Source organism: Orbilia oligospora, assembly GCF_000225545.1.
Source record: "Orbilia oligospora ATCC 24927 unplaced genomic scaffold scaffold00043, whole genome shotgun sequence".
Classification (NCBI taxonomy): Eukaryota; Fungi; Ascomycota; class Orbiliomycetes; order Orbiliales; family Orbiliaceae; genus Orbilia; species Orbilia oligospora.
In genome coordinates this window covers 1880294-1905300 of record NW_011645600.1, presented here as the reverse complement: position 1 = coordinate 1905300, position 25007 = coordinate 1880294, and the positions used below count along the sequence as shown (strand labels likewise).

The 25007-nt window shown below is 46.3% G+C and overlaps 10 protein-coding genes across 10 annotated transcripts; 6 read left to right on the top strand and 4 right to left on the bottom strand.

Annotated features, from left to right (window-relative positions):
• Positions 1-70: 70 nt before the first annotated feature.
• On the top strand, positions 71-1167 carry AOL_s00043g574 (uncharacterized protein; the record flags this gene model as incomplete). The annotated part of the gene is made up of 4 exons (XM_011121060.1): positions 71-119; positions 201-623; positions 685-861; positions 923-1167. The coding sequence occupies 4 exons, from the start codon at positions 71-73 to the stop codon at positions 1165-1167; spliced, it is 894 nt and encodes a 297-aa protein (XP_011119362.1).
• A 511-nt stretch (positions 1168-1678) lies between these two features.
• On the bottom strand, positions 1679-2577 carry AOL_s00043g573 (uncharacterized protein; the record flags this gene model as incomplete). Its single annotated transcript, XM_011121059.1, has 2 exons — positions 1679-2335; positions 2422-2577. The coding sequence occupies 2 exons, from the start codon at positions 2575-2577 to the stop codon at positions 1679-1681; spliced, it is 813 nt and encodes a 270-aa protein (XP_011119361.1).
• A 625-nt stretch (positions 2578-3202) lies between these two features.
• AOL_s00043g572 (uncharacterized protein) lies at positions 3203-5443 on the top strand (the record flags this gene model as incomplete). Its single annotated transcript, XM_011121058.1, has 10 exons — positions 3203-3233; positions 3341-3369; positions 3459-3518; positions 3593-3735; positions 3800-3952; positions 4015-4132; positions 4193-4536; positions 4606-4720; positions 4775-4875; positions 4933-5443. 10 exons carry the CDS (start codon positions 3203-3205, stop codon positions 5441-5443), a joined length of 1605 nt encoding a protein of 534 aa, XP_011119360.1.
• A 475-nt stretch (positions 5444-5918) lies between these two features.
• Positions 5919-7314, bottom strand: AOL_s00043g571 (uncharacterized protein; the record flags this gene model as incomplete). Its single annotated transcript, XM_011121057.1, has 2 exons — positions 5919-6940; positions 6999-7314. 2 exons carry the CDS (start codon positions 7312-7314, stop codon positions 5919-5921), a joined length of 1338 nt encoding a protein of 445 aa, XP_011119359.1.
• A 1234-nt stretch (positions 7315-8548) lies between these two features.
• On the top strand, positions 8549-10557 carry AOL_s00043g570 (uncharacterized protein; the record flags this gene model as incomplete). Its single annotated transcript, XM_011121056.1, has 6 exons — positions 8549-8562; positions 8643-8784; positions 8851-9180; positions 9244-9719; positions 9791-9948; positions 10022-10557. The coding sequence occupies 6 exons, from the start codon at positions 8549-8551 to the stop codon at positions 10555-10557; spliced, it is 1656 nt and encodes a 551-aa protein (XP_011119358.1).
• Positions 10558-11073: 516 nt separating this feature from the next.
• AOL_s00043g569 (uncharacterized protein) lies at positions 11074-12725 on the bottom strand (the record flags this gene model as incomplete). Its single annotated transcript, XM_011121055.1, has 2 exons — positions 11074-11726; positions 12476-12725. 2 exons carry the CDS (start codon positions 12723-12725, stop codon positions 11074-11076), a joined length of 903 nt encoding a protein of 300 aa, XP_011119357.1.
• A 3025-nt stretch (positions 12726-15750) lies between these two features.
• AOL_s00043g568 (uncharacterized protein) lies at positions 15751-18207 on the top strand (the record flags this gene model as incomplete). The annotated part of the gene is made up of 1 exon (XM_011121054.1): positions 15751-18207. One exon carries the CDS (start codon positions 15751-15753, stop codon positions 18205-18207), a length of 2457 nt encoding a protein of 818 aa, XP_011119356.1.
• A 1055-nt stretch (positions 18208-19262) lies between these two features.
• AOL_s00043g567 (uncharacterized protein) lies at positions 19263-20255 on the bottom strand (the record flags this gene model as incomplete). The annotated part of the gene is made up of 3 exons (XM_011121053.1): positions 19263-19665; positions 19733-19950; positions 20010-20255. 3 exons carry the CDS (start codon positions 20253-20255, stop codon positions 19263-19265), a joined length of 867 nt encoding a protein of 288 aa, XP_011119355.1.
• A 696-nt stretch (positions 20256-20951) lies between these two features.
• Positions 20952-22215, top strand: AOL_s00043g566 (uncharacterized protein; the record flags this gene model as incomplete). The annotated part of the gene is made up of 4 exons (XM_011121052.1): positions 20952-21004; positions 21108-21343; positions 21406-21955; positions 22014-22215. 4 exons carry the CDS (start codon positions 20952-20954, stop codon positions 22213-22215), a joined length of 1041 nt encoding a protein of 346 aa, XP_011119354.1.
• A 789-nt stretch (positions 22216-23004) lies between these two features.
• Positions 23005-24995, top strand: AOL_s00043g565 (uncharacterized protein; the record flags this gene model as incomplete). The annotated part of the gene is made up of 6 exons (XM_011121051.1): positions 23005-23063; positions 23155-23380; positions 23441-23588; positions 23654-24319; positions 24376-24731; positions 24801-24995. 6 exons carry the CDS (start codon positions 23005-23007, stop codon positions 24993-24995), a joined length of 1650 nt encoding a protein of 549 aa, XP_011119353.1.
• Positions 24996-25007: the final 12 nt, after the last annotated feature.

Here is a 25007-nt window from a genome sequence, read left to right as displayed (position 1 = left end):
AGAAATTCATTGGGTTGAAATTCCTTTTCCATTCATACATACATCAAACTTCATCGGATACACACATCTAATGGCAGCCCGAAAGTGTCTCGCCGTCTTTGGCGGCAATGGATTTCTAGGTAAGTTATGCCGTTATCACATGCGCATGCATGTATTGCATCTACGCATATTTTGGAAATATTTGTTAATACATCTCGTAGGAAGCAAAATATGCCAAGCTGCTACACAAAGGAATTGGAAAGTCATCTCCCTTTCCCGCTCAGGAGAACCGGACTGGCAGACATCTAGCAAATCAGGCCGTCGCCCAGAATGGGCTGAAAATGTGACCTGGGTCTCAGCCGACATTTTTGAGCCTGCGACATATAAGCCTCATCTGGCAGATGCAGATGCAGTGGTGCATAGTATGGGATTATTGTTGGAGGCGGACTATAAGGATGTGCTGAGGGGGAAGGAGAATCCGATTTCGGGGCTGAGGAAGGCGTTTGGGACCACGGGGAGTGCATGGCCGAAGAGTAAGAATCCATTGGAGAAGGTGCCCGGTGAGGAGACAGCAGGAACTGGAGAGGGCGGTAGCGACACTGGAGGCAGACAGTTGACCTATGAGAAGCTAAATCGGGACTCAGGTAGGCATCCGCAACTCGTATATTAATGTTGCTTAGTTTTTGCTAATCTAAAATTGTATAGCTTTGATTGCTGCTAAGCAGTTCGTCGAGTCGTCTTCGGCACCAAAGAAGACCTTTTTATACATATCTGCTGCTGCTGGGTTCCCAGTCCTTCCACAGAGATATATTTCAACAAAAAGGGAGGCTGAGGACCTCCTATCTCAAGTTCCGGACTTCAGATCGATATTCTTTAGACCAGGTAGGGTCATTACACCAAAAACCAACGAACATTCAATGTTTTTCTAATACATCTTCGTCAGGCTTCATGTGCTCCAGCGAGAGGCCATTTACGGTGCCAATGAGCTATTTGACAAGGGTTTCCTCAACAATGAATAGCCTTACTGGCAGCATCTTTTCGGGATTGCTAGGTGCAGCAGGTTCAGCCCCTCTTGATGTCGAGAAAGTCGGAGTAGCGGTTGTTCATGCGATTGAAGACGAGTCGACTACGGGGCCAGTGGAGGTACAGCAAATTGACAAGTTGGGATCGAGGGTTTTGGTATTTTAATTTTAGGCGGGATATCAACGTGTAGTGTACATTAACAAACTCCAATCAGACCAAAGCAGCGCTTCTCATTCAATCATAAGTTTATGTACAGGATAATCATCGTGATAATTAGCATTGCATTGAAGGTCTATGCGGCAACGGTCGGTTCTCTCGGTAAGGAGTCACGGGTAAGCTGTTTAAGAAATTCCAGACTAACCACCCACAAGGATCTTGTTCCCTTTTCCAATGCAACTGGTTCAATTCAAGGCCTGCCAAGACTTGCAGGATGTAGGATATTCAATTTTGGCAAGGAATCATTTCCTGTGACAGAACAACCTAATAGTAACGCGATGGGTCACGGTTTTGATGGGTTCCACTAAGTACCCATCTATCAAGTATGGTCCAAGACGACTTCGGATTAATGCTGTGATGTTTGAAAGCGTCGTAGTGGTGCACTTTCGTAGTATTAGAATAGATTAATCTATCTGGCCTTGTTTTCTTCTCCACTGGTGGTGAGTTTGGTTCCAGAATTCTAGATCATGGTGCCTCGTTCGAAACTATCCCGGATTTCTGATGTGTATTTGTTATAGTATCGAGCAAGTTTCTGGTTGAACTGCTTGTTCTTGTCGTTGATATAGGTGATATCGTCGTCATCTCCCTTCTTCTGTCTCTTGGTTCTGACCTCATCCGCTTTCTTCAGGTCGGAAACGAGTCTGTCAACCGCATCCCTGCTGGGTTTGTTGTTGACAAAAGCGAGAGATGTTCCATCAGCATAAAATTCACCACTCTCGTCGATAGCAACTAGTTCTCCGTCCTCTGTTTCATAAACCTGACCGTCTTTGGCGACCTTTGCTCGTTCTTTCGCGTAGCCTTCTAGATCTGGTTCAATATTTCGTAATTGTCGCTTGTAGACCTTTTCGGCATTCTGCCTGAAGTCTTGGAATGCTGCATCTTCTCTATGTTTCTTCTTCTTTTCGAGCCTCTTATCCCACTTTTCACTCTCTTCAACGGTCCAGTCCCAAGCACGTTTTCGCTCGAAGTCGCCGCCCTCCTCTGCTATTTCAGCCTTTTCAAGTTTCTGTTCAGCATCGGCTTTCCGTCTTTGCAAGACGGTGATTTCCCGGGGGTCAATAGCTTGTCGTTTCCGTTCGGCATAGACTTCCTTGCGATTTGTATCTACCGAAGATTTCTATTTTTTTGAGACGGTAGTGGTTAGAGGTACTGTTCGAAGTAGAAAGAGTAAGTTTAGGCTGGAAGGTTTGTGTAGGTACATACTGCACGGGCCTGGAGGGCTTTGAATCGCGCCATGCGATCTTGTGCTGGGTTTTGCTTTGGTTGTTCTGGCTGTGGCGATGAGTCCCTGTCGCTGGACGATGATTCGCGATCATTGTGATTTTCGGGTTTCGGCGATGTCGCGTCCGACCCAGCCATGGTGAAAGAGATACTGATTAGGTTATAATGTCGGGAATAAGTTACGTCGAAGGATGTTAAACGCTGGAGTTGAGTGAGACGGGGGTTGTTTGAAGTAGAGAGGATTGTAAAGTAGAGAGTTTTGTGTCGATGGCGCCGGTGTTGTTAGGAGGATCATGCCCCTGCAATCCCGGTTGACGCCAAGCCCACGCCAGCACTCCATAACAAATGTCTTGGCTGGTCCCGGGGCCCGGGTAAGAGCTGGCCCCGGTAGCTGACGCCGACTTACGCCGACTTTGGGGAGTCCGACTCGAAGCCAGGTGTGTATTACTCCGTAATTGGGCTGGTCTTGACGATTACCGTAACTCGTTCCTGGCCAGCTAAGTACCAATACCAAACTTTACTGGTATATCCTCCTTCTCTCTTCTTCTAATTCTAACTAACCAACTTCTAATAGCATAGCATTACCATAGCTAGCAAGCATCTTCAGAGCTGAGCTGAGCGTGCACTGCTCCTTAACTCGAACTCTCAACTTCGGGCCACACACACGTCCATACTTTCTTAGCTCTCTAGCTTCGAATCTTTCCCTCCTGCCTCATCCCTTTCCTATCATTCCTTGAATCCACAGATCCTGCCCTTACCGACCATGTCACGATTCGTGCGCTCTTCAAAGTACCGTACGTAATACTACTAGACTGTCCCGTCACGAGACACTTTCACCACTGGATTTTTAAACATCAACGTCGTGTCCCTGACAGCTCTAACTCGATTGGTTCTCACGCAGGTCACGTCTTTGGTAGACCGACGAAAAAGGTACCTTGTCTCATCTTCAGGATCCTTACGCCAGCTTACTGCGAAGCATAACCTTAAGAATTCAGCAAACGACTAACACACTTCAATAGGAACAATGCTACGATAATCTCCATATCTCTAAGAATGCTTGGGATAGCAACTTAATCAAAGTACGAATACACTTGGACCCTTGCAAGGTCACTGAGTAATGGTTGCTAACCAAAATACTTATTGACAACAAAAGGCGAATCCGAAATACCTTTCCGTCAACTGGGAATCCGGCGGTGGAGGCGCATTTGCCGTTATCCCTCATGGTGAGAGGGGAAAGCTGCCAGACCAGTTCCCTCTTTTCCGTGGCCATACTGCTGCTGTACTGGATACTGACTGGTACGCTGCTCCGTTGTCGGATCGTCAATGGGGGGTACATTGTTGCTGAGGATTTTTGTGTTAGGAACCCGTTTCATGACGATATTGTCGTTTCCGCCAGTGACGATGCCAAAATATTCGTCTGGAAGGTGCCTGAGGACTTCACCGTCCACGTTGATGAAGAAGAGCTTCCTTCCAAGGAGGTGAAGCCTGAAGCCCGTCTCAGCGGCCATCAGAAGTAAGCCCCCCTTTCCACTCATAACATATAGGGTGTATGCTTATGGTACTATTGGTGCATAGGAAAGTTGGACATGTTCTCTTCCACCCTGCTGCTGAGCATGTCCTAGCCTCAAGCTCCGGTGACTTCACTGTGAAGATCTGGGATATTGTTACCGGTCAAGCCAAACTAACCTTGAGGGTGAGAATGCCTACTCGAATCCCATGTATTCAAAAGGCGACTTCTGACAAATAAGTTTAGCATCCCGAAGTCATCCAAAGTATGGCATTCAACGCCGATGGTTCAGTCCTTGCTACCACCAACCGTGATAAGAAGTTGCGCCTTTGGGATCTTCGTCAACAGGCCCCTGTTTATGAAGGAGCAGGCCATGCTGGGGCCAAAAACTCGAGAGCAGTCTGGCTCGGTGACTTGGACCGTATTGCGACAACTGGTTTCTCTAAAATGAGTGACCGTCAACTTGGTCTCTGGGATATTAGAAATCCTGGAGAGCCAATTGGTGGGTTTCAATTGCTCGACTCCATGTCAGGTGTCTGCATGCCTTTCTGGGATGATGGTACCAAGTGCTTGTATCTTGCTGGCAAGGGGTAAGTTGACTCTCTTACCATGGTTTGATGCGTTCACTCGGTGAGTCCCTCAGCTAAATCTTCATACAGCGATGGTAACATCCGATACTACGAGTACTCCAACGACGACTTCGTATTCTTGTCGGAATACAAGTCTTCCGATCCTCAGAGGGGTGTCGCTTTCGTTCCAAAGCGCGGTGTTGATGTAAGTTTATAGCTCCGAGTGTTATAGAATTCGGCTTACGCTAAAAAAAAATAGGTCAAAGAGAATGAAGTCATGAGGGGTTATAAGACTGTTAATGATCTCTACATCGAGCCAATCTCTTTCATAGTTCCTCGAAGAGCTGAGACTTTCCAAGAGTACGTCCGCCCTCTCATAATTTGACTAAATTTGAAACCCTCCTAACATATCAACAGTGATATCTACCCAGATACCCAGAGCGGGAAACCCGGTCTTACTGGTGACGAATGGTTTGGTGGAAAGAACGCCCTCCCTCCAACCTTCAGCCTCGGCACGCTGTACTCGGACGACTATGTCCCCCCAGAACCTTCAGCTACCCCGCTTGTGAAGCATGAACCCGTCTTTTCCCCAACCACCCCAATCACACCAGTTATTGCCAAGGAACCAGAACCTCCAGCACCGGAGCCGGTCGCTGAGGCGACTCCTGAGCCAGAGACACCAACTGTTGTCGTCGAAGCTCCAAAGGAAACTCCAGTTCCAGCCCCAATCGTAACCATTTCTCCACCGGAGTCTTCTCCCGCACCAGCAGGGCCAACTGTTAGTGTGCAGGACCTTAATGGCGTCCTCTCTAACCTTCAGCTCCTCCACCACAACCTAGCAGCTCAATCTCGCACGATCGCCCAACAACAGGATATCTGTTCCAAATTGATCAAAGAAGTTGAAGCGCTGAAGGCTAAAACTAAGTAAATTGGCTTTTTTTTCTTTTCCTCCTTAGCTTTCGCCCAATAGGCGTTTGGTCTTTAAGATAGGTTTCACCAGTTCTCACTTTAAACGACCTATACACCTTCAATCTATTTGTGAAAGTAGCTAGCATGCAGTACGCCAGATGTTTACCTCAGGTACCTGATCTAACGAACGCCCTCCCTCTCACTAACATTGTTTCTATTGTGTGTCCCCTTGGATTTGTACTTAGCGGAGTCACTTTCTTGCGTTCTCCCTCACCCAAAGCCTTTTTCGTCTTCATTAAAAAACGACAAAAAATGAAATACCCGTTTTGCGGAAACAGCTCTATCGTCGTAGATAAAAAATAATTAGAACTACTAAGCTAAGCTTCTAAGATCCTAAAAAGCGTCTAGAGGATGATGCCTTAATATAAATGGCAAAAGCATAACCGCCCCACCCAGCTCAATCCGATAAATACTTTACGTATACCTACATACCCTCATTTCGTCACCTTGGTCTTCTTCGTCGGCGGGAGAAGTTCTTCCTCCTCCTCATCTTCCTCGACAGTGGATATGAAGCCCGCGGGTCGCTTCCCGGCGATAACTCTCTTGCCCTTCGAGGCTTTCTTGGTTTGCACAGCCACTGATCCTAAGGTCGCTAGATAGGCTTCATAGTCGCTATGGACTCTCTCATATGTCTCATGGAGCTTCTCGCTTCTCTCTTCTCTCTCCAGCTGCATCAGAATATCTTTGTTATGTCTATACAGTCTATCCTTCACATATGTCATATACCTCTCAAGTTGTTCATCATATTTAGGTCCCTTGGTAATGAGAATATGTTCCAAGAGCATCAACTCGATGATTCGTTGGAATTGTCTCATCGGCATTTTAGCCTTGGCTCTTTCGGTATCAATCCATTCTCGAGATTTCTTCCTCTCCAACAACGTTTCAACAGCTTCGTCGTTTATGAGCGATTGTTTCTTTAACCTCTGATAATCACACAAGTCTCTCAGTTTTTCGAATCTATCCGATGGATCTTCAACCACAATTTCCTTGACTCTGTCACTAGATAGATACTCGTCCACAATTATTTCATAAAGCGTCTTGCCATGTTGGTTTCCTTGGTATGGCGCTAAGATCAGGAATTGGGAGACCCTGGCTCTGTATTGATGTGGAAACTCCTTCTCGTCCATGTGATTTAATGTGAAGTACCAGTATTTGTGAACTGTGCAGTAGCCGACAAACGAGAATTGGTCGTTAGATAGATGTTCATAGAGGAAGAAGACGTCCCAGCGATCACGGAGGTATTCTTCGGGGTCGGAGAGGTCGATCGCGCTACCGGCTTCGATGAAGAGGGGGACCAGGAGTTGGCTGTTTTTGATGATAGCTTGTGCGGTGGGGTTGGAGAGGTTTGTATGGTAGATTTCGAAGGTGGAGGACGTGGAGGTGCTCGGGTATGTGTGGATGATGGTGCCGGGGGGTGTAAATGTTGATGGTGCGACAGCTAGGGATTCTGGAGTTCCTATTGTAAACGTTAGTATAGGTGTATGCCATTTCCAAATATAAGGAGGAATAAGTACCCTCGGGAAGATACTCTTTGAAAACATCCTCGACTTCATCGATAGTTACTTCATCACCACCATTTGATCCACCGGGCGCAGATAACTTTTCGTCATAAGTGACTTTTAAAGAAGGCGACATGTCATCTTGGCGGAATTTGAGATTGACAGCGAGATTCTTGTAGCCGTATATTGCCTCATTCTCGAAGAATTGATGAGTGTATGTCGGATGAAATGATTCGGCGGACTTGGAGGCTGGAAAGGATGAGGGAGGGATGAGGGAGATGGTGATTGCGCCTGAGGCATTTGGGATTGTCCATTCGTCGGAGTCGGCCATTATTCCTTTTTATTTTGAGGGCTCGAGAAAGCAGGTGGTGGTAATAAGAACAGGGTTGAAGTTGAAGTCGAGGTAGTCGAGAATGAAGATGGGGATGGAGATGGGGATGAGATGAGAAGGAGATGGAGTTGAGACTGGAAGACGCGACTGGCTGGGGAACAGCTTGCTTGGCCTGTCGCACAGAAACCGTGTTGAGAAGCTGGCTGTCAGGCCGACCACGCTCAGTTCGCCTGCCGCATTTCTGGCAGACGGAGATGCAGCTGCCACGCCGGATCCCCGCAGCAGTGCGCCCGTTACATTATAAGATTATACTATATCCATGTCTGTGTACGGCTGGGAGGTACGACTCGATGCTTCGTGTAGGCACCTATAAATTGGCCAATGATCCAGTTATCCTAGATAGTAGACAGTCGTTACAGAATAGATCTGAAAAGGTGAACAAAAAAAAAAAAAAGGAACGGGTATGCAGGATTGCCTGTAATGCATCTGGTTAAACTCGAGCGAGCTCTCTGCGACCGACGCAGTGCCGTGCCAGTTTGAGACAGAAAACCTTCACAACTTTTTTTTTCTCGACTAGCTTTGAGCATCCCTCCAAACCCAGCCCACCTTCAACCCACCTTAATTCTCACAACAGCGCCGCCGCAACTGTTTAATTCTTTCTCTCTTCGCTCCCCTATGACTCTTTGACGCGGTAGATTGGTTGTTTTTCTCTTTCTTTTTCGCATTATCCTGGCCGATAGATCCTGCAACCTATAAAAACTCAAACGGGAAACGACCGAGCTCGAGCTCAGCGCATCGCTAGTTTTAAAATCCAACACCTCGACTCTCATTTTCGATTTGTCTGAACAGGTACCTTTCAACATCAGAGAATATCTGTTCAAGAATCAGGCAGGATGAAGTACGTTTTGGTTTCTGGAGGTAAGCTAGATTATGTATCCGTCGTCCCTTCACATACAGCTGCTAATTGGAATGGGATGTTTGCAGGTGTCATCAGCGGCATCGGCAAGGGTGTCATAGGTTCGACTCCAAAAGATCAATAGTCGATGATAAGAACATTCAATTGATGGATCACTTTCTTCTACAGCCTCTTCCACCGGGTTGCTGCTACAAACAACAGGTCTTAAGATATGTCATCTCCCAGTCCTTTCATTCAACATGATCCCACAGGCTGACTTCCCATATCTACGTCTCTGCGATCAAGATCGATCCTTATATGAATATCGATGCCGGAACAATGGCTCCCACCGAGTACGCTTTCTCCACCGATACAATCCCTCTTCTTCAATAAAGCACAGGACTTATTATTTGGTTTCTTTGTGAATTTATAGGCACGGTGAATGTTTCGTTTTGGATGACGGTGGTGAAGTCGATCTTGATCTTGGAAATTACGAGAGATACTTGAACGTCACTTTGACCAAAGAACATAATATTACCACTGGAAAGATCTATCTTCATGTCATTGACAGAGAGGTTGGTTATTTTTGAAATTTCCTCGACCTGGGGGCTGGGTACTGACGACGATTGGTGCGACGTTAGAGAAAAGGAAAATATCTCGGAAGAACAGTCCAAGTCGTCCCACATATCACCGATGCTATTCAAGACTGGATCGAGCGAGTCGCCAGGATACCAGTCGACGAGTCTGGTGAAGAACCGGAGGTTTGCATCATTGAATTAGGAGGTACCGTCGGTGATATCGAATCGGCTCCGTTTATCGAAGCCATGCGCCAGCTCAGACGTCGTGCCGGAAAGGGAAATTTCATGCAGATTCACGTCAGCTTGATTCCCGTTATCGGTGGTGAACAAAAGACCAAGCCTACTCAGGCTGCTATTCGTGAGGCCAGAAGCTCAGGTTTAGCACCGGATTTGGTAAGTACATATACATGATTTTCTCCTTTTCGATCGTCAAAGCTGATTTCGGATGCGCTATAGATCGCTTGTCGTTGCTCGGAAGCTCTATCTCCTTCTACTATCAACAAAATCGCAATGTTCTGCCAGGTCGAGCCCGAAGATGTCGTCCAGGTCGTCGATGTCAGCCTAACTTATAAAGTCCCATTGCTCCTTGAACAACAAAAACTCGTCCAACTCCTCCAGACCACACTCCACCTTGACCAAATTTCGATCCCATCACAGCTCACCATTAGAGGCCAGAGCACTTGGTCAAGATGGAAGACGCTTGTTCACGCTGCCACCACGCTGCACGACGAAGTCAAGGTTACACTCGTTGGCAAATATACCTCGCTTCACGACAGTTACCTCAGTGTTACAAAGAGTTTGGAGCACTCTGCTATGCACTGCGGCAAGAGACTAGTGTTGGAATGGGTGGATTCGTCGGATTTGGAACAGGAGATGGCAAAGACCAATCCCGCTAAATACCATAGAGCATGGCATATGGTCTGCACCGCCAAGTAAGTCAATATCTACCTTCCTCCCCTATCTATTGCGACGTGAGATCTTATATTGACTCAAAATCTCACAGCGGTATCATCGTCCCCGGTGGATTCGGAACCCGAGGCACAGAAGGTATGATAGCAGCTGCCCATTGGGCTAGGACACAGAAGGTGCCATACCTCGGAATCTGTCTCGGTATGCAAATCGCCGTCATTGAATTTGCAAGAAACGTTTGCGGCCTAAAAGGTATGTAAAGCCTCTTCCAAAAACCGGTCGTATCCTTATGTGACAACTAACGCGGCACATAATGCAACAACAGAAGCAACATCGGAGGAATTTGGCGAAGAACCTGACAAGCTGACGACACCTATCATTGTTTTCATGCCTGAAATTGATAAGGAGACTATGGGAGGAAACATGCGCCTTGGTATCCGTCCAACCGTCTTCCAACCAGAGACGGAGTGGTCGAAACTGAGAGAGTTATACGGTCAACCCGATCAGATTCATGAACGACACCGTCATAGATACGAGGTCAACAACAAATATGTTGAAAAGCTTGAGGCTGCGGGTCTTCCCTTCGTTGGCAAAGATACTGCTGGTGAACGAATGGAAATTATCGAATTGAAAGATCACCCGTGGTTTGTCGGCGTGCAATATCATCCCGAGTATTTGTCCAGGGTGTTGAAGCCGAGCAAGCCTTATTTGGGCTTCATCGCGGCGGCTTGTGGGTCTTTGGATAAGCTCCTTGAAGCGAACCGCAAAGGCGTTTCTTTGCAGAACCATTTCACCAATCGTATCGCTTCTGAGTTCGAAGATAAACTTAAGCTAACGAATGGGGAGACTATCACCGCATAGGTGGGGTTTTAAGTGAAGGTATTCCTCAGCCATATCTCGATGATATATGGGGAATGATTTAAGGTTTTCTCTTTGTGCATGGAACAGGGTCTAGGCCAACAGGGTCCGATTTTTTGCTTTTATTATCACATTTGGTACCTATAGATCGGAATATGAATGAAGGGGTTTTTCTAGAATCGGGGTTTCCAAATTTTACATTCGCCATGTACGCTTAATTTACAAATGGTTAACATGAAATCCGAAGATTCCAATACCGCCAGTCATCCTTGAAATCATCGATCATTCAAGGATGGATGCTATGTATACTACACATTTCTCTACCTATAGTAGATCTAAAAGATAACGGCTAGCTCGGGCCATTGTATACGTACTGTAAAAAATACACCTTGCATGTTTAGAGAGGAAAAAAATAAGGGTCTAAATTGGTCTCGTTCAGACCAGTCCAGATGCATATGCTAGTAGAAAGCCACAGATATTTAGGTGTTACTGTACTTGCATAGGCATATACGCCGTGTCTTACTCAATTGCTTTCATCTCACTCGCTACATTCTCCCATTGTTCGGCCATAACCAAGTCATTGCGTGATTTGCACAGTTCAGCCAATTTGACTGCGGCACGAACAATACCCGATGCAGCCGCAACGGAAAGATTATATTCTGCTTCCCCCTTTCTTGCCTTATTGTCACCATCATCACCATCCTTAATCTGTAAAATCCCGAGTTCATAATACGCCTCTGCTTCACCCAATTCCTTTGCTCTTTCAAATGCATGAACTGCTACATCCTTTTTACCTATTACGATAGCCTGTCGGCCCATCACCAAACATGCTTTCCCACTACCTGCCTCCGCGGCCTTTGTCCAATATTCCTGCGCCTTTTGTATACTTTTCGCATTTTGGTAAGTTTCTGCGATTAGTTCGTGGGCTTCGGGGATATTTGAGGTGTTTGCTAGATATAAGAGTTTTTTCCAGATCTGGGTGGATTCTAGGAGTGGAATACTTCGGGAGGAGGAGATTTTGGATTTTGCGGATTTGAGGATTGCGGGTGGGTCGTTCAGGAGTTCGGCGAGAGAGAGGAGATCGGTTGGGAGAGATTTTGTATTAGCTGTTGGTGGGGATTGTTGGAGGAGGAGGGCGAGGGAGGTGAAGTTTGAGGGGGAGAAGTTATGGGCTAGATGGGTTTGTTATTCATATGCTCTACCTCGTTCTGATTCTTTTGCATCTTTGAAAATCATTATCTTCATCGTGGTATTGATGTCACTAGGCTCTTCAGCTTCCAGGGTAAATAGAGGTTGAAGATACTTGAAGTTTCTGGGGATAAGACTAGTCTTGCGGGCTAGTCTCTCTGTGACACAAATAAAAACCAATGAAAGATAATTTGACAAAACGAAAGGAGTAAACACGATGAGAAGGGATAGACTCGAGACGAACCGCTAGCCAGCCGGATATCTCAATAAGGAATGTGGATATAGCTAGTTTCTTCCCAGATATCGTGAGGGAATGTAATTGGCCAGATCATTCATAAATCTCAGAATGATCATGGGATTTCCAATGTATGACGCGACCATAGACCACTGGACATAGGTATACCTAGGCTACTGGAGATCCTCGAGGATGCTTTCGCCTCCCTATGTTTTCCATATAGTCTGACATAATGCCGCTGATTGTTTTAGAAGTCTTAGGAATGACGGTACGAGAGAGATACTGAAAAGCCATGGCTTCATGGCATTAACTCTTCTAGGCTATGGAGCTCATGCCAGCACCTTTCCCTCGATATCGGGGTTGGAACTCTTGAAACAATCCCCAAATCTCAAGCCATCACTTCTTGGCTAAAAGAGCATCTTCTGAAAAAAAAAAAAGGGGGGGGGAAGGAAAGGAAAAGAAGAGAAATGAAAAAAATGAAATACCGCCAGAACCTACCTGCGCAAATATTTGCCACAGACGCGGCTTGCTGCTGCTGCAGGGCATAGTTTCCCTGCATACTCTGCTGCGTTGTTTGCCATATCGCAGAAAGTACAGTCGTTGCTTCGACTCTGTTGCATTTTAGAAAGCCGCTTTTTTGAGCCGAGGCAAAGACGGCGTCGGGAGGGAGGATACGGGAAAAGTCTGGTAACTTCGCGGACCCTAGGATTTTGTTGGCTGTCGAGACAGCGATGCGGGAAGCGGTCATGGTGATTTTGAGGTTTGCAATTAGTCCTGCATGACAATTGCGCGACAATACTAGAAGTTTGGACTCGAAGATGCAGAGTGTGTTTCTTTTGGGGATAGAAGATAGAATAGAGTTTATGCATATCAGCCAAAGCTATTACCCATAAAGCTTAGATCTTGTAGATTATCGGAACCTCCAGACTTAGTGAGCTAGTCCTACCGGGAATTCACGTCATCATGGGAAATTTATACCCTACCAGGCTAGGGAGATTCTGCATAATTAATTCTGGACTCGATCGAGATTAAGCTCAACTGCAGCATGTAGCTGAGCGAATAAACGTAGAATAATAATATAGGAATACGTACATACTAGATAGAGTGGTTGAATTCACGGGTAGACAAAATCTTTTAAACCAGCCCCCAACAGTATAAGCTTCATATAGGCAACGTGCAAAGGAGGGAAAGGATATAGATGCATAGTTTACAAGACGTTGGAATCGTATATTGATATCTCTGTCATCAAGGCTTAATTCGGGATAACCTCAAGAACATGGCCAGGCTTCCCGCCGAGTGGAAACAATCCTGACTTCCTTCAAGCGCTTTCTGAGGTGAAACTATATATATGGCTACATACCTAAAATGATAGCTACTATGATTTTAGACAAGTTCTTAGTTACTTGTAACTTCGTGGGGGCTGGTATACTGTGTAGGCGCCATATGCTATGGCAATTAGGTACCAAGTACTGTTAACGTTAGCACTATATCTACAGCGCTATAGCTGCCTCGGTGGATACCGACGAAACAACAGCTGCACGGGCTTCGGCTCCACCAACGTTTAATCCAATCGCCTGTCATGGGTGCACTCGAAAGGGTCCGTCCTCCCGTGCCGTTTTATAGTGGAGGAAGATCTAATTCGAAAACGCAAAATAAATCTTGAAGAAGTACCTAGGTACTTAGTATACACACTGTACATGAATAGCTACTGGTACCTAATGTACTTACCTAGTACTTAAATGCACCTTATTTATACAATTATAATCTACGGCTGCTCAGGGTCTAACGAATGCAGCAGATTCATCAGCCAGCAAATTAATACTCGAAGATTTTGAACTTGTCATATGCCAGCTAGCCTCGAATCCAGGCGTTCGAGGGAGACGAACAGAGGTTCCAACACAAAAACTGCAACATAACCTCGATCTGGGTTCTGATCTAGCCAGTCTTGTAACCAGCGCAGCCCAGGTGCAGGCTCTTGCATGCAAGCCTCTCTCAATAATTGATCTATGGCGCCTATAGATCTAGTTCAAATCAGGATAAAGAATACTATCACTACTTTAGGCGGTAGCGGGGGCCAGCTAGCCATCCTTTCATTAGTTGAATGACCTGAAACTTCGAGCTCCGCCCGGCCCGTACGCCTATTATAAGCATTTCATCATCTTAGGAGTGCTACCGGCTGCCAATTGCGCAACTGGCCGACTGCAGTTAAAGTACATATTTATGCATATTACCGCTCAAATTTTATCAGATCTAACGGATTCTGTACACACCCCGTTTATACCCAAGTAGCTCTTGTGTACTTAGGTACATTGTCGCTATCCAGGACGCCATGGATATCCGGATTGCAGCACAACCGTTAACCGGGAAAGCTAAAGAACGTAGGATTGATCCAGCTATCTAAACTTGATTTCAATGATACAAGCCACTTCTAGAATTTTCGCTACTCGATATTGAGATTTGCGCTCTGCAACACTGTGGTGGACAATTCCCATGGGGAGTTTCTCCGATAATTGCCCGCTCTTCGGCGAACGTCGTCGACTAATTTTAATAGATTATATGAAGTGGCATACCACACAAATAAATCAAGCTATATACTTCCTAGTTTCCTGAAAATCAATAGTTGTGTTCTGGCGGCTGAGATCGCGCTATCGTAGCACGGGAACTCCCTGATTTACCCATATATATGGCGTCTTATATATACTATACATGCTAGCGCAATGGATCTAGCCAAATATCGATTGCGCCTAGTTATTCTAGTTAGACCCAATTGTGCGACGATACGGCCTCCAAGTCTCACTGCCTCAATTGAGTATATGGGCTCAGAATAAGTGGAGACAAATCCATTTTCAAATCATCGATGCGTATTAGATACGGACTGTTTGAAACTTTCTCAGATGCGTCTCTAAAAGAGAAAAGAAACCATGCATGCAGGTCAAGCATAAAATACTTCTTATGGATGCGTATAAGTCCAATGAAAAGATCGGTTGAAATCAGGTGGATCGTGGGATTCGGCTACATCTGCCCAGGAATCTGTTCGGCCTTCACGAATCCACTGAGGCTTCCGATTATACGCGAATCGAAGTTGACATACGTATCGCTAAAACATCACACAACTACTCGGTGGCTTGATACATTGCATGTATCGGCTTAGCTGGGTATCGTTCTCTCGGCCGGCCGGCGAATCATGAGGGCAAAGGCTTGAACGAGGACATTTAGAACACATCTGGGCTTTTTCGTTCGTAGAATCTTTGCCCTTACAGCACCCCGATTGCATCTTTCCCCCGATTTTGAGCGACAATATGTAAATTCAAAAAGGATATATACTCATTCTGTGCCCGTTAACCGGTTACATTAGTGGAGTTTTGCAAAAGAAATTTAAATTCAATCCGACGTCGAGGAGCGGAAACTGGATTTCGGGTTCAGTAGGATCGAACCGGGAATGTAAAGATACCTCAGCTATGGACTCCTTGTACCAATGCCAGAGAGAAGTCTTTCGAAGTGTATAAATAATGCTCAAGATCAGCTCTCAGTAGTCTGTATTCAACATCTTACTATTACCAAACTGCATGGCTGCCACAGTTGATCAAGTCCACAGACGTTAAACAGCACGATCCCCCTAGAAACAATCGCCTAAGCCTAAGATTCCTTATTGTACTGCTCACAGAGCGTAAAAAATCTATTACATCTATTATTGATATATATTTTCTTTCTACTTTTCTATTAATATATTGACCTATTACCATTTAGCTTGTGAAACCTATTTGGAACACGAGATGAATTCGACTCGTATTGCCGTCTGTGGCTTCGGCTCCCGCAGCCGCCTCTTCCAGAATATATACATCGCAGAGCAGCTCAGTCTTCTCTGGAGAGGGCTGCCTGTCGATAGAACACCTCGAACTCATGATTTTTTTGAGATGCAAACCCCCTCCGAAGGCCCCGGTACCGCTTTTCAGTATGGCTGCGATGCAGCACTCAATACTGGAATCGAACATTCGACTAAGACGATAAATAAAGAAGGCTTGGCAGAAGAACAATGCAAGATCATTGATGATTTAACCGACACGGCGGCTCATTACGCCAGAATAATCATGGCTGACCCGAAAAAGACGATGTCTGACCTCCTGAGAAATAACATTTCGACGGCGATATTGTTTAATAATGCTACCAAGAGCGGAGAACTCAATCTTGATATCCCATGTGGCCCTCGGGGAATATCAGGCCATGCTATGGAAGCTATGACGCAGGATGCATTGAGACTCGCGAAGGAACATTTGCCGTGGCTGTCGATCAATATTAGATACGGGGTTGTTGTATCTGATGTGGATCTTTCGGATCCGACTCATCCTGTCTTGGCTATCGAGAATGTTAAGACAGGAGAAACAGAAACTGGTCTTGTCTATGATCTTGTTATTAAGTGCTCTAGAACTACATTTGAAGTCCCAATTACCGGTGAAATAGAAGAAAACGGTTTCTCCGGAATCCCCAATTCGGCTCAAGTTGCGGAGTATTTTGAAAATCAAAAGATGCTCGACAATGAAGGGTATATAATACCTGGAAAGTCTATATTTATCGGCGGTGTTGGGCTTTCTGCTTTCGATTTTGTGGGCATAATCTTAGCCAAAACAAAGATAGTCAAATTTGACCCCGACACCAAGAAGTTCACCATCGATGAGGCGGAAGCCAAAAGAAATCGAAACCTGGTAACTTTTTTCAGTCGCACCGAAGGAATTTTCGCAGCTTGTCGTCATGTCGATGATGCTGTCAAATATCTTGATTCGGAGCTCATTACGCCAGAGATGATCCTATCCTTGACATTACAAAATGATTTGGACACCTACCCTACATTCTTCGAGTTGGCGCGTATTCTGGCGGCTGCTTCTTGCTCCAGCCGCAGAATGCCTTCTCAAATAGAAGAGAGCATGTCTACTATTGAGCACATGGATCGCATGGCTACAGAAAATGAAGCTCTGGATAAAAACTCCGAAATACTCACCGAAACCGGGTTATTCCGAAAGTGGATATGGTCATTTATATTCACACATACAATGGGCCCACAGCCCCTTCAACAGCGAGCCGCACTTGTGGAGAAATACAGTCATATAGTCCGCCACGGGTGGCATAATTGGAGGAGTATGTCGTATGATATTTCTCACAAACCCCAAAGCGAGGCCAACGATGCTGCATATCTACGACATTGTCACTATCGCCGGATTGCACTGAACTATATTGCTGGCGCTCCGTTTGAGATTCATCTTCTTATTACTCGATTATATAAGTTGGGTGTTATTTCTTGGATGCAAGGTGCCTACGAGGATTTGACTTGGCCAAAGGAAGCCAGAATGTTCAACTTAAAAGGTCAGCAAGCAGATGGTCTGATCGCTCCTCGCAGGCTGACTGCGAAAAATGATAAATTGGGTAGTAGGATTCTTGAACAGGCCCACACACCGGCCGGGGAGCCCGTTTGGCACAAAGGCCGTCTCTTGAAGAATAAAGTTGGAGAATATCTCCATGTATTCGAACTTGGTTTCACCGGACACGGAAAGCAGTGGTTCGACACCAATGCCAATGAAGGAGCATACCAACTCATGCCCGTTGTTACAAATATGGCTATTATCATCGAATCTCTGATATCTAAAGGTGTCGAGAAGCCGCTAAATGAACTTATGGAGCTGCACAATGCTGTTCTCCCCAAAGACGAAGAGTTTGATGCCCAAGCTAAGCAATTGGAAGAACCGCACCGTAACTTAACACATCTCATCCTCTACGCTCGTCTAGTAGAAAAAGTTTACGGCGAGCGATTCGCGGAAAAGATGCAACAGGGGAATACTTTCGAATCTCGTGAAAGGGTTATTGCATTGATGGCAGATATTCCAAAACCAAAGGTTCAGCAGGCATTAGCAGAGTTTGAGAGAGATTGGAGGAATTATAGATACGACCCTATTGGTGCTCAGAAATTTGAGAAAATGACGCCGGATTTTTCACCAGAGCATATACAGGCGATTAAGAAGCTTTGGGCTGGGATGACATCGAGGAAGCCATCTGATTCATATGTTTGGACGAAGACGGTGGCTCAGATTGACGTTAACGTTAGTGAAGTTGCGGAAATCGAGCTTGACGCCTTCCAGACACCTAGATTGAATGGAGGTATTGATTTAGCTGGGTATGGGTTAGAACATGTGGCTTCATACAACCAAGACCTCGGGCAGAAAGTCTCGCCCCTTGTTTCCTGAGTTCGATCTGAATCCCACGTATTGGCTCAAGGCCGCGCGAGTCGGGTTTATCCTAGAATATGAAACTCTCATGCTCTATGATGTTTGTCATAATATCTTGTATGTGCGGGGTATATGGTGCGCTGCCGGAAATTTTAATTAGACCTATAAATATTTCGTTATCAATGTTTCAATAACTTCTTTGCACTCGACTGCCGAATTACTCCGCTAGAAATGGTACTAGAATGTTTTTTTGCCTTCATAGAATACAGTATAGATGATATCTAGTCTCCCGGTATCGTAACTAGTACCCTTCGCAATTTTCCTAACCCTTATTTAAAATAAAGTATTCAGTCTCACCATTTGAAAATTTTCATGAAAAATCCTTGAAACGAATCCGCAGCTGAGTACTTGAATTCAATTGAAGTTGTAACTTACCACACTCAAATGTGTTGCATCGACGTCGACAGCGTTACACGAAAGGTCGAGTATTCGGATTAGGTAATCGCCCAAATCCGACAGGGTGCAGCAAATTAAAGCAATTACACCAATCATATCATTTCTAAAACAAGGCCTAGACCCTCTTCTCTCAAGCACCATGCATTTTATTTCGTCGTAGTTAATTTTTTCTATAATACAAAAGAAACAGCAAGCAAAGAAAAGAGAGAAAAATAATCCAGGAGATGCAGCAGAAAGGTCCTAATTTGCCGGGATACCTGCGGACATACAGGATATCATGCAAGGCAGCTCCTGGATAAAATCACCTATCGCATAGCCGGCGAGAAAGGGAAAAAGAAAGCACCCACAACGAGTAACCGAGAAACACAGAATAACAGAAGGCACGGGACTTACGAAGGAGATATTCAAAGCGGAAAGAGGTATCAGTACACGAAAAAGGGGAATAAAACAAGGAATAGAGGTCTTTAAAAGAAAAAAAGATAACCATGAACCACACAAACTATCCTTTTTGTTCGTCGAGTAAAAAATCAAACTATGAAAACCATAAGACGGCGGATAAAGTCGCATCTGCCAAGTGAGGGGTTAATGGGGCTTTCGCCGATATCAGACGATAGCGCTCACAAAAAGCTTTGGCGTTGGTTGACAGCAGTGAATCCCCCGGAAGCTCGGGGAGGGGATTCATCACGATCGTTGAATGATGGATAGTCTTCCTCAGTCGCCATTGGGTCCCCTCCCTCGACCCCCCCTTCTAAGGTCTCGTTTGGCAATGGAGCATTCTCGTCTTGAGACGCCTTCGGTGCATCTACTTCAGCTGCGCGAGCGCGGTTGTAAGCGACAGTAGCCATCCTAGCTTCATATCGCAATTGTTGGTATCGCAAACGTTCCGTCTCAGCTTCATCGAAGTAAGGTTGACGAGCACCGGGTGTGAGCTCCTGCCAGGCCTTCGATAATTCCCTAGAAATATCGAATTCTGGATCAGTAGCCGTCTGGATCATATGATCGCGCTGATGGTCGCAGAATCTAGAATTGCGTATATTAGCCAGGAACCTGTAGTCTAGTTTCTTGATTATTGAGTTTTAAGACTTACATCGTGTAAGCATTTCTGGGTTTTTGATCGCGGTCACGAGCTGGGCCGAATCGTCCCGCTCCCTGTGGAGTCCTGGCTCGGCCACCCTGGCCACTACCTCCTTGACCAAGGAAGGCGTCACCATCGGCGTTCGCTTGAGAGAATGGGGAATCAGGTCTGTCCTGGCCATTAGGGCCCTCTCGTCGAGGTCTCTTAAGTCTCAACGGCTTCTCGTGTGGCTAGAAAGGACCAGTTAGTTCGATCTACCTCAAAGGAAGTTTCTCTAGGGATATCGTACAGTAGGTGGTGGTGACGGAGTTCCATCAGAGTCGTCCATGCGAGGGTCAATACGTCGTTCGATCTCCCGGAGCAAAAGGGAGCGTTCAAGGCGCAGTCGCTGGATACCGCGACGCAAGCGGTGGTTTCGGACAACGAGCTGGTCGTTTGCATTTTCGCACTCTTTAAGTCGCTTCTTGAGGTCGATGCATTTCTGGCGATATGCTTCCTCGACAGAAGCTGGGAGGGCGGGAGAAGAGCTGACCATGGCTACAGAATTTACGATATCCGGGGATTAGATATGGACGGTAGTTAATTCGACGGTCGAGGTATCATGCGGTGGTACCTGTAAGCTTTTGGTCGCGAGGCATCGATCGGCAAACACGGTACCGTTGAAGGTGGTGCCAAAGTGGAATAGCGCTACCGCTTAGAAGAGGTCAGTGCTGTAGATGGATGTCGGTCCCTGAAGATTGAGGTCGGAGGCGGGAAGGTAGGGGTGAGGAGCGATTGCGGTGAGGGGGGCTGGAGGTTTGTTTGGTGACGATGACGGTGATGATGGAGGTTTGACGGTTTGGAGGTTGGTGGGTTGTGTGATGATGAAAGAAATCCAAACTGGAACGGAAGGTTGGCTTTGAATCCCCAGAACGTCCATCCCAACCTCACCTCGCTCACCTCACCTCACTTCACCTTACCTGACCTTCCTGGAGCCGCACACACGCCACCATCCCTTTCGCCTCCAAGAGCCACCACCGGTTTAGGTCAATTGAATCATGGGTTTTCACTAGTGATGCTGGGGCGCTAGTTACTGGAATACCCGTGAAGTTTGGATATTAGGAACCTGGGCCCGAGTTGGGTGACATTCGGATTCCTGGGCGTGGTTTTGCTGCTGGTTGTCGCTTCCCCTCCGTTGTCGCTGACACCAACCTCAACCTTCTAGAGACATCATCACCACAATTTCTCAGCCATGGCAGGCGGATTCTGGTGGCTGCTTCTTCTCAGCTTTATTATTGCATCTACGTATGTATTGCCCTATTCACTTCGCAATGCGGCTCTGCCGGAGCTCCCCTAGCGAGATAATTCTTGACAGATGCTGACAGTGGATACGGTACCGTGGACAAAGGTCAATTGGTGCTGGTATTCTCCCCCTCGCCCTTTCGCTCTCACGAAGAAGAATTCAAGCCATCTCTAGCTTTGGAATGGGACTTCTTGTCGGGACTTCCCTCATCGTAATCATCCCGGAAGGTGTCTCAACGCTCTACAGTGCTTACGCTGAACCCGAGTCCCACCACACCGCAAACACCAATACTATCCGATCCCTCTTATCACATCGGGATGACGGCGCGCATGGTCACGATGGTGAGAACTTTATATTCTACCGTCCATGGATTGGTTTGCTAACGCGACTATGGCGAAACTAGAAACTGAACACCATGATGCATCTCCCGAACGATACGTCGGGCTAGCTCTCGTCGTCGGCTTCGTTTTTATGTATCTGATTCATCTCCTCTCCGTCTGGTCAACCCATACCAACGAACGAGCCTATTCTACCTTCTCAATGAACAATCTCCGATCATTCAGTTCACCGGAATCTACCGAAACACCACTTTCCTCCAGTCGTTCCTTCTCGACAACACTCGGTCTCCTAATTCATGCAACAGCTGATGGAATTGCTCTTGGCGCCACTGCCAACTCTTCGAAACCGTCGCTTGGGCTCATAGTTTTCTTTGCGATCATGCTACACAAGGCTCCTGCAGCATTTGGACTGGTTGCTATACTGTTGAAGCAAGGACTTAGCAAGCGGCAGGCCCGCACTCATCTCATAGCATTCAGTCTGGCAGCTCCGGTTGGCGCCTTTGGAACCTGGCTCATAATATCAGTTTTGGGAGGTAGGGGTGGCGCGGAGGACCACCATCAGACTACAGAATGGTGGTCCGGTGTCCTCTTGCTATTTAGCGCCGGTACTTTTCTGTGAGTTCTTCATTTGATTCCATTTCAAGGTTAGAAAACGTATTAATAAAATCTACAGATTCGTAGCGATGCATGCGATGCAGGAAATCGCGGGCGGTGGTCACAACCATGGTACAGGGTCGCATGGCCACGAGCTCAGGATGCAGGACATAGACACTGCTCCAAGCGACGATGAGGACAAAATGCAAAACTCGCTCTTGACTGTTGTCGGGATGTTGGCACCCTTGATCACTTATCTCGGGCCACATCATGCGCACTAACTAGGAATATTTGCACCACGGAACTGAGTTGTAAGATATATCGGGCGGACTGTAAGTTAGGTAACGTTGCGATAATGGTCGTTTCATGGGTTCATTAGTGGGGTTTGCATTGGATGGGGCACCTTTTAAAACTGTTTACACGGCATGACCATGACTGGGCTTTCTTTTACACTTAACGTTATTGTTTGGCGTTCTTAGGAAATAGATTTATGGCTTCTACCTGGGGTAGACCTCTTTGTCTATGTAAGATAGCGAACGATATATGTGCCTGTTTTAAACCCGATTGTGCACTGGTAAATGTGGTAAATTCGTGTGGGCCGCGTTTGCAATACGGGACTACTGTATAATGTCTGTATAGCTGTATTTACGTGTACCGCCACTATCGACCGATATCGATAACGAAAGCGTCTACTTGTGTTGTCTTTGGTGGGGCAGCTGCAAGCACAAGCTCGAAAAAGTCAAAGCCGCATTTTTGCTGCTCCCCAAAATTTCACACGTCCTGGCAGTATTAGTACAGCTTCAACATACGACGCATTACCAATCCCCGTCCTCCAAACCTGGCATCACAAATTTGGACCCGTAAGTCACAGCATACATTTTATGCCCTGTTTGAATCTATCTTGTAAATTCGAAAGCTTGTATGGTAAAATTTGGGAGCTTACAAAGTCTGCATTAGTTTGCATCCACGTACATACCCTCGTCGCAATCTCGAAGCTTCAACTCCTTCGCCACCGATAACCCCCATACTTATAGCGATAATTCACGCGGAAATAATCTATTAAGCCCAGCATGTCGTTGTCGATACCAGCTGCGCCGTCAAGCGGGCTGTTCAAGAGCGGCTACACCACGTAAGTCCAAATACGACTCCTCAAACCCCTCCAACCAAACCCCAATTCCCTGGAGTCACGACATCTTACGAAATATCTACGAACAAAACAGACAAAGCAACGAAGATGGTGCCGTCCTTCGAAACATCGATGCTTGCCAGGCCCTTGCTAGTACAGTTAAGACCAGCTTCGGCCCCTACGGACGAAACAAGATCGTTATCAACCATCTCCAGAAAATGATCCTAACGAACGATGCTGCTACGATACTACGGGAATTGGATGTAGTTCATCCGGCAGTTAAGATTGTTGTCATGGCTACACAGCAGCAGGAATCCGAGGTATTAACACTCTGTTCTGGGAAGATATGAAGAAGGAATAGCTAATGAGGTGGACGGTAGTTGGGAGATGCGACGAATTTGGTTATCGTCCTCGCAGGAGAATTGCTTACTATGGCGGAGAATCTGATACGTATGGGTGGCCTTCAACCTTCGGATATCATACAGGGATATACCAAAGCACAGCTATTCGCGCAGAAGACGTTAGAAGGTACCGTGCCCAGTTCTGATAACTCGGCAGACTACAAATGTCTAACATATATACTACTAAACTAGAGCTCAGCCACGACACTGTCAAAGATGTTCGAAATAAAGCCGAACTTAGCAAGGCTTTAAGCACAGTTATTGCGTCAAAACAATACGGAAATGAAGATATCCTCGCCGAACTTGTTGCTGAAGCCGTCTTGACCGTTTTGCCTAAGGATCCTAAAAATTTCAACGTCGACAATGTCCGCGTCGTTAAGATCATGGGAAGCAGCTTGTTGCAGAGCCAGGTTATCAAGGGGATGGTATTTGGCCGGGAACCAGAAGGGAACAAGAAGTCTGCATCGAAAGCTAAAGTTGCTGTCTACGCCTGCCCAATAGATATTACCCAGACGGAAACAAAGGGCACAGTTCTTCTTAAGAACGCACAAGAGATGCTTGATTTCACAAAGGGCGAGGAGTCACAGTTGGAGGGTATCATCAAGGAGATCTATGATTCCGGGATCAGAGTTATTGTGGCAGGGGCAACTGTCGGGGAACTTGCACTACATTACCTGAATCGATATGATATCTTAGTTATCAAGGTTCTTAGCAAGTTCGAGTTGAGGAGAATTTGCCGTGTTATTGGCGCAACTCCACTAGCTCGATTGGGTGCACCTATGCCGGACGAGATGGGCAAAGTCGATGTTGTGGAGACTTTGGAAATCGGTGGAGATCGTGTTACTGTTTTCAGACAAGGTAAACCGACCACTACGAAATCAGATATGACGCCATACTGACTGTGAGGTACTTAGAAAACGAGAGCACCAAGACTGCCACAATTGTCATTCGTGGAGCAACTCAAAACTATCTTGATGACGTTGAACGAGCGATCGATGATGGTGTTAACGTAGTCAAGGCCATCACTAAAGATGCCCGCTTGGTTCCAGGTGCCGGTGCTACCGAGACACAGTTGATGCAGCGAATAACTGCATATGGAGACAGGACTCCCGGTGTTCTTCAATATGCTATCCAAAAGTACGGCCAAGCGTTCGAAGTTGTTCCCAGAACTTTGGCAGAAAGCGCGGGATTGGATGCTATGGAGGTTCTGAGTAAATTGACCGCAGCACACAACAAGAGAGGCGATTGCACTACTGGTATAAGCTTTGATGTGAGTATTTCCTTTCGATGTGCTTTTTATTAACGTTAGACTATCGCTAATATTAATATATCCTTCTAGGAGGAGAAGGGCTCTGGAACAGCCGACGCTGTGGCTACCGGCATCGTCGATTTGTTGTCTAGCAAGAGCTGGGCTATTAAGCTTGCTACTGAGGCAGTGTGCACTGTTCTTTCCGTTGATCAAATTATCGTTGCTCGTCAAGCAGGAGGGCCAAAGCCGCCAGCTCCAAATCCAGGCTGGGATAACGACGATTAAATGTAGGAGCGA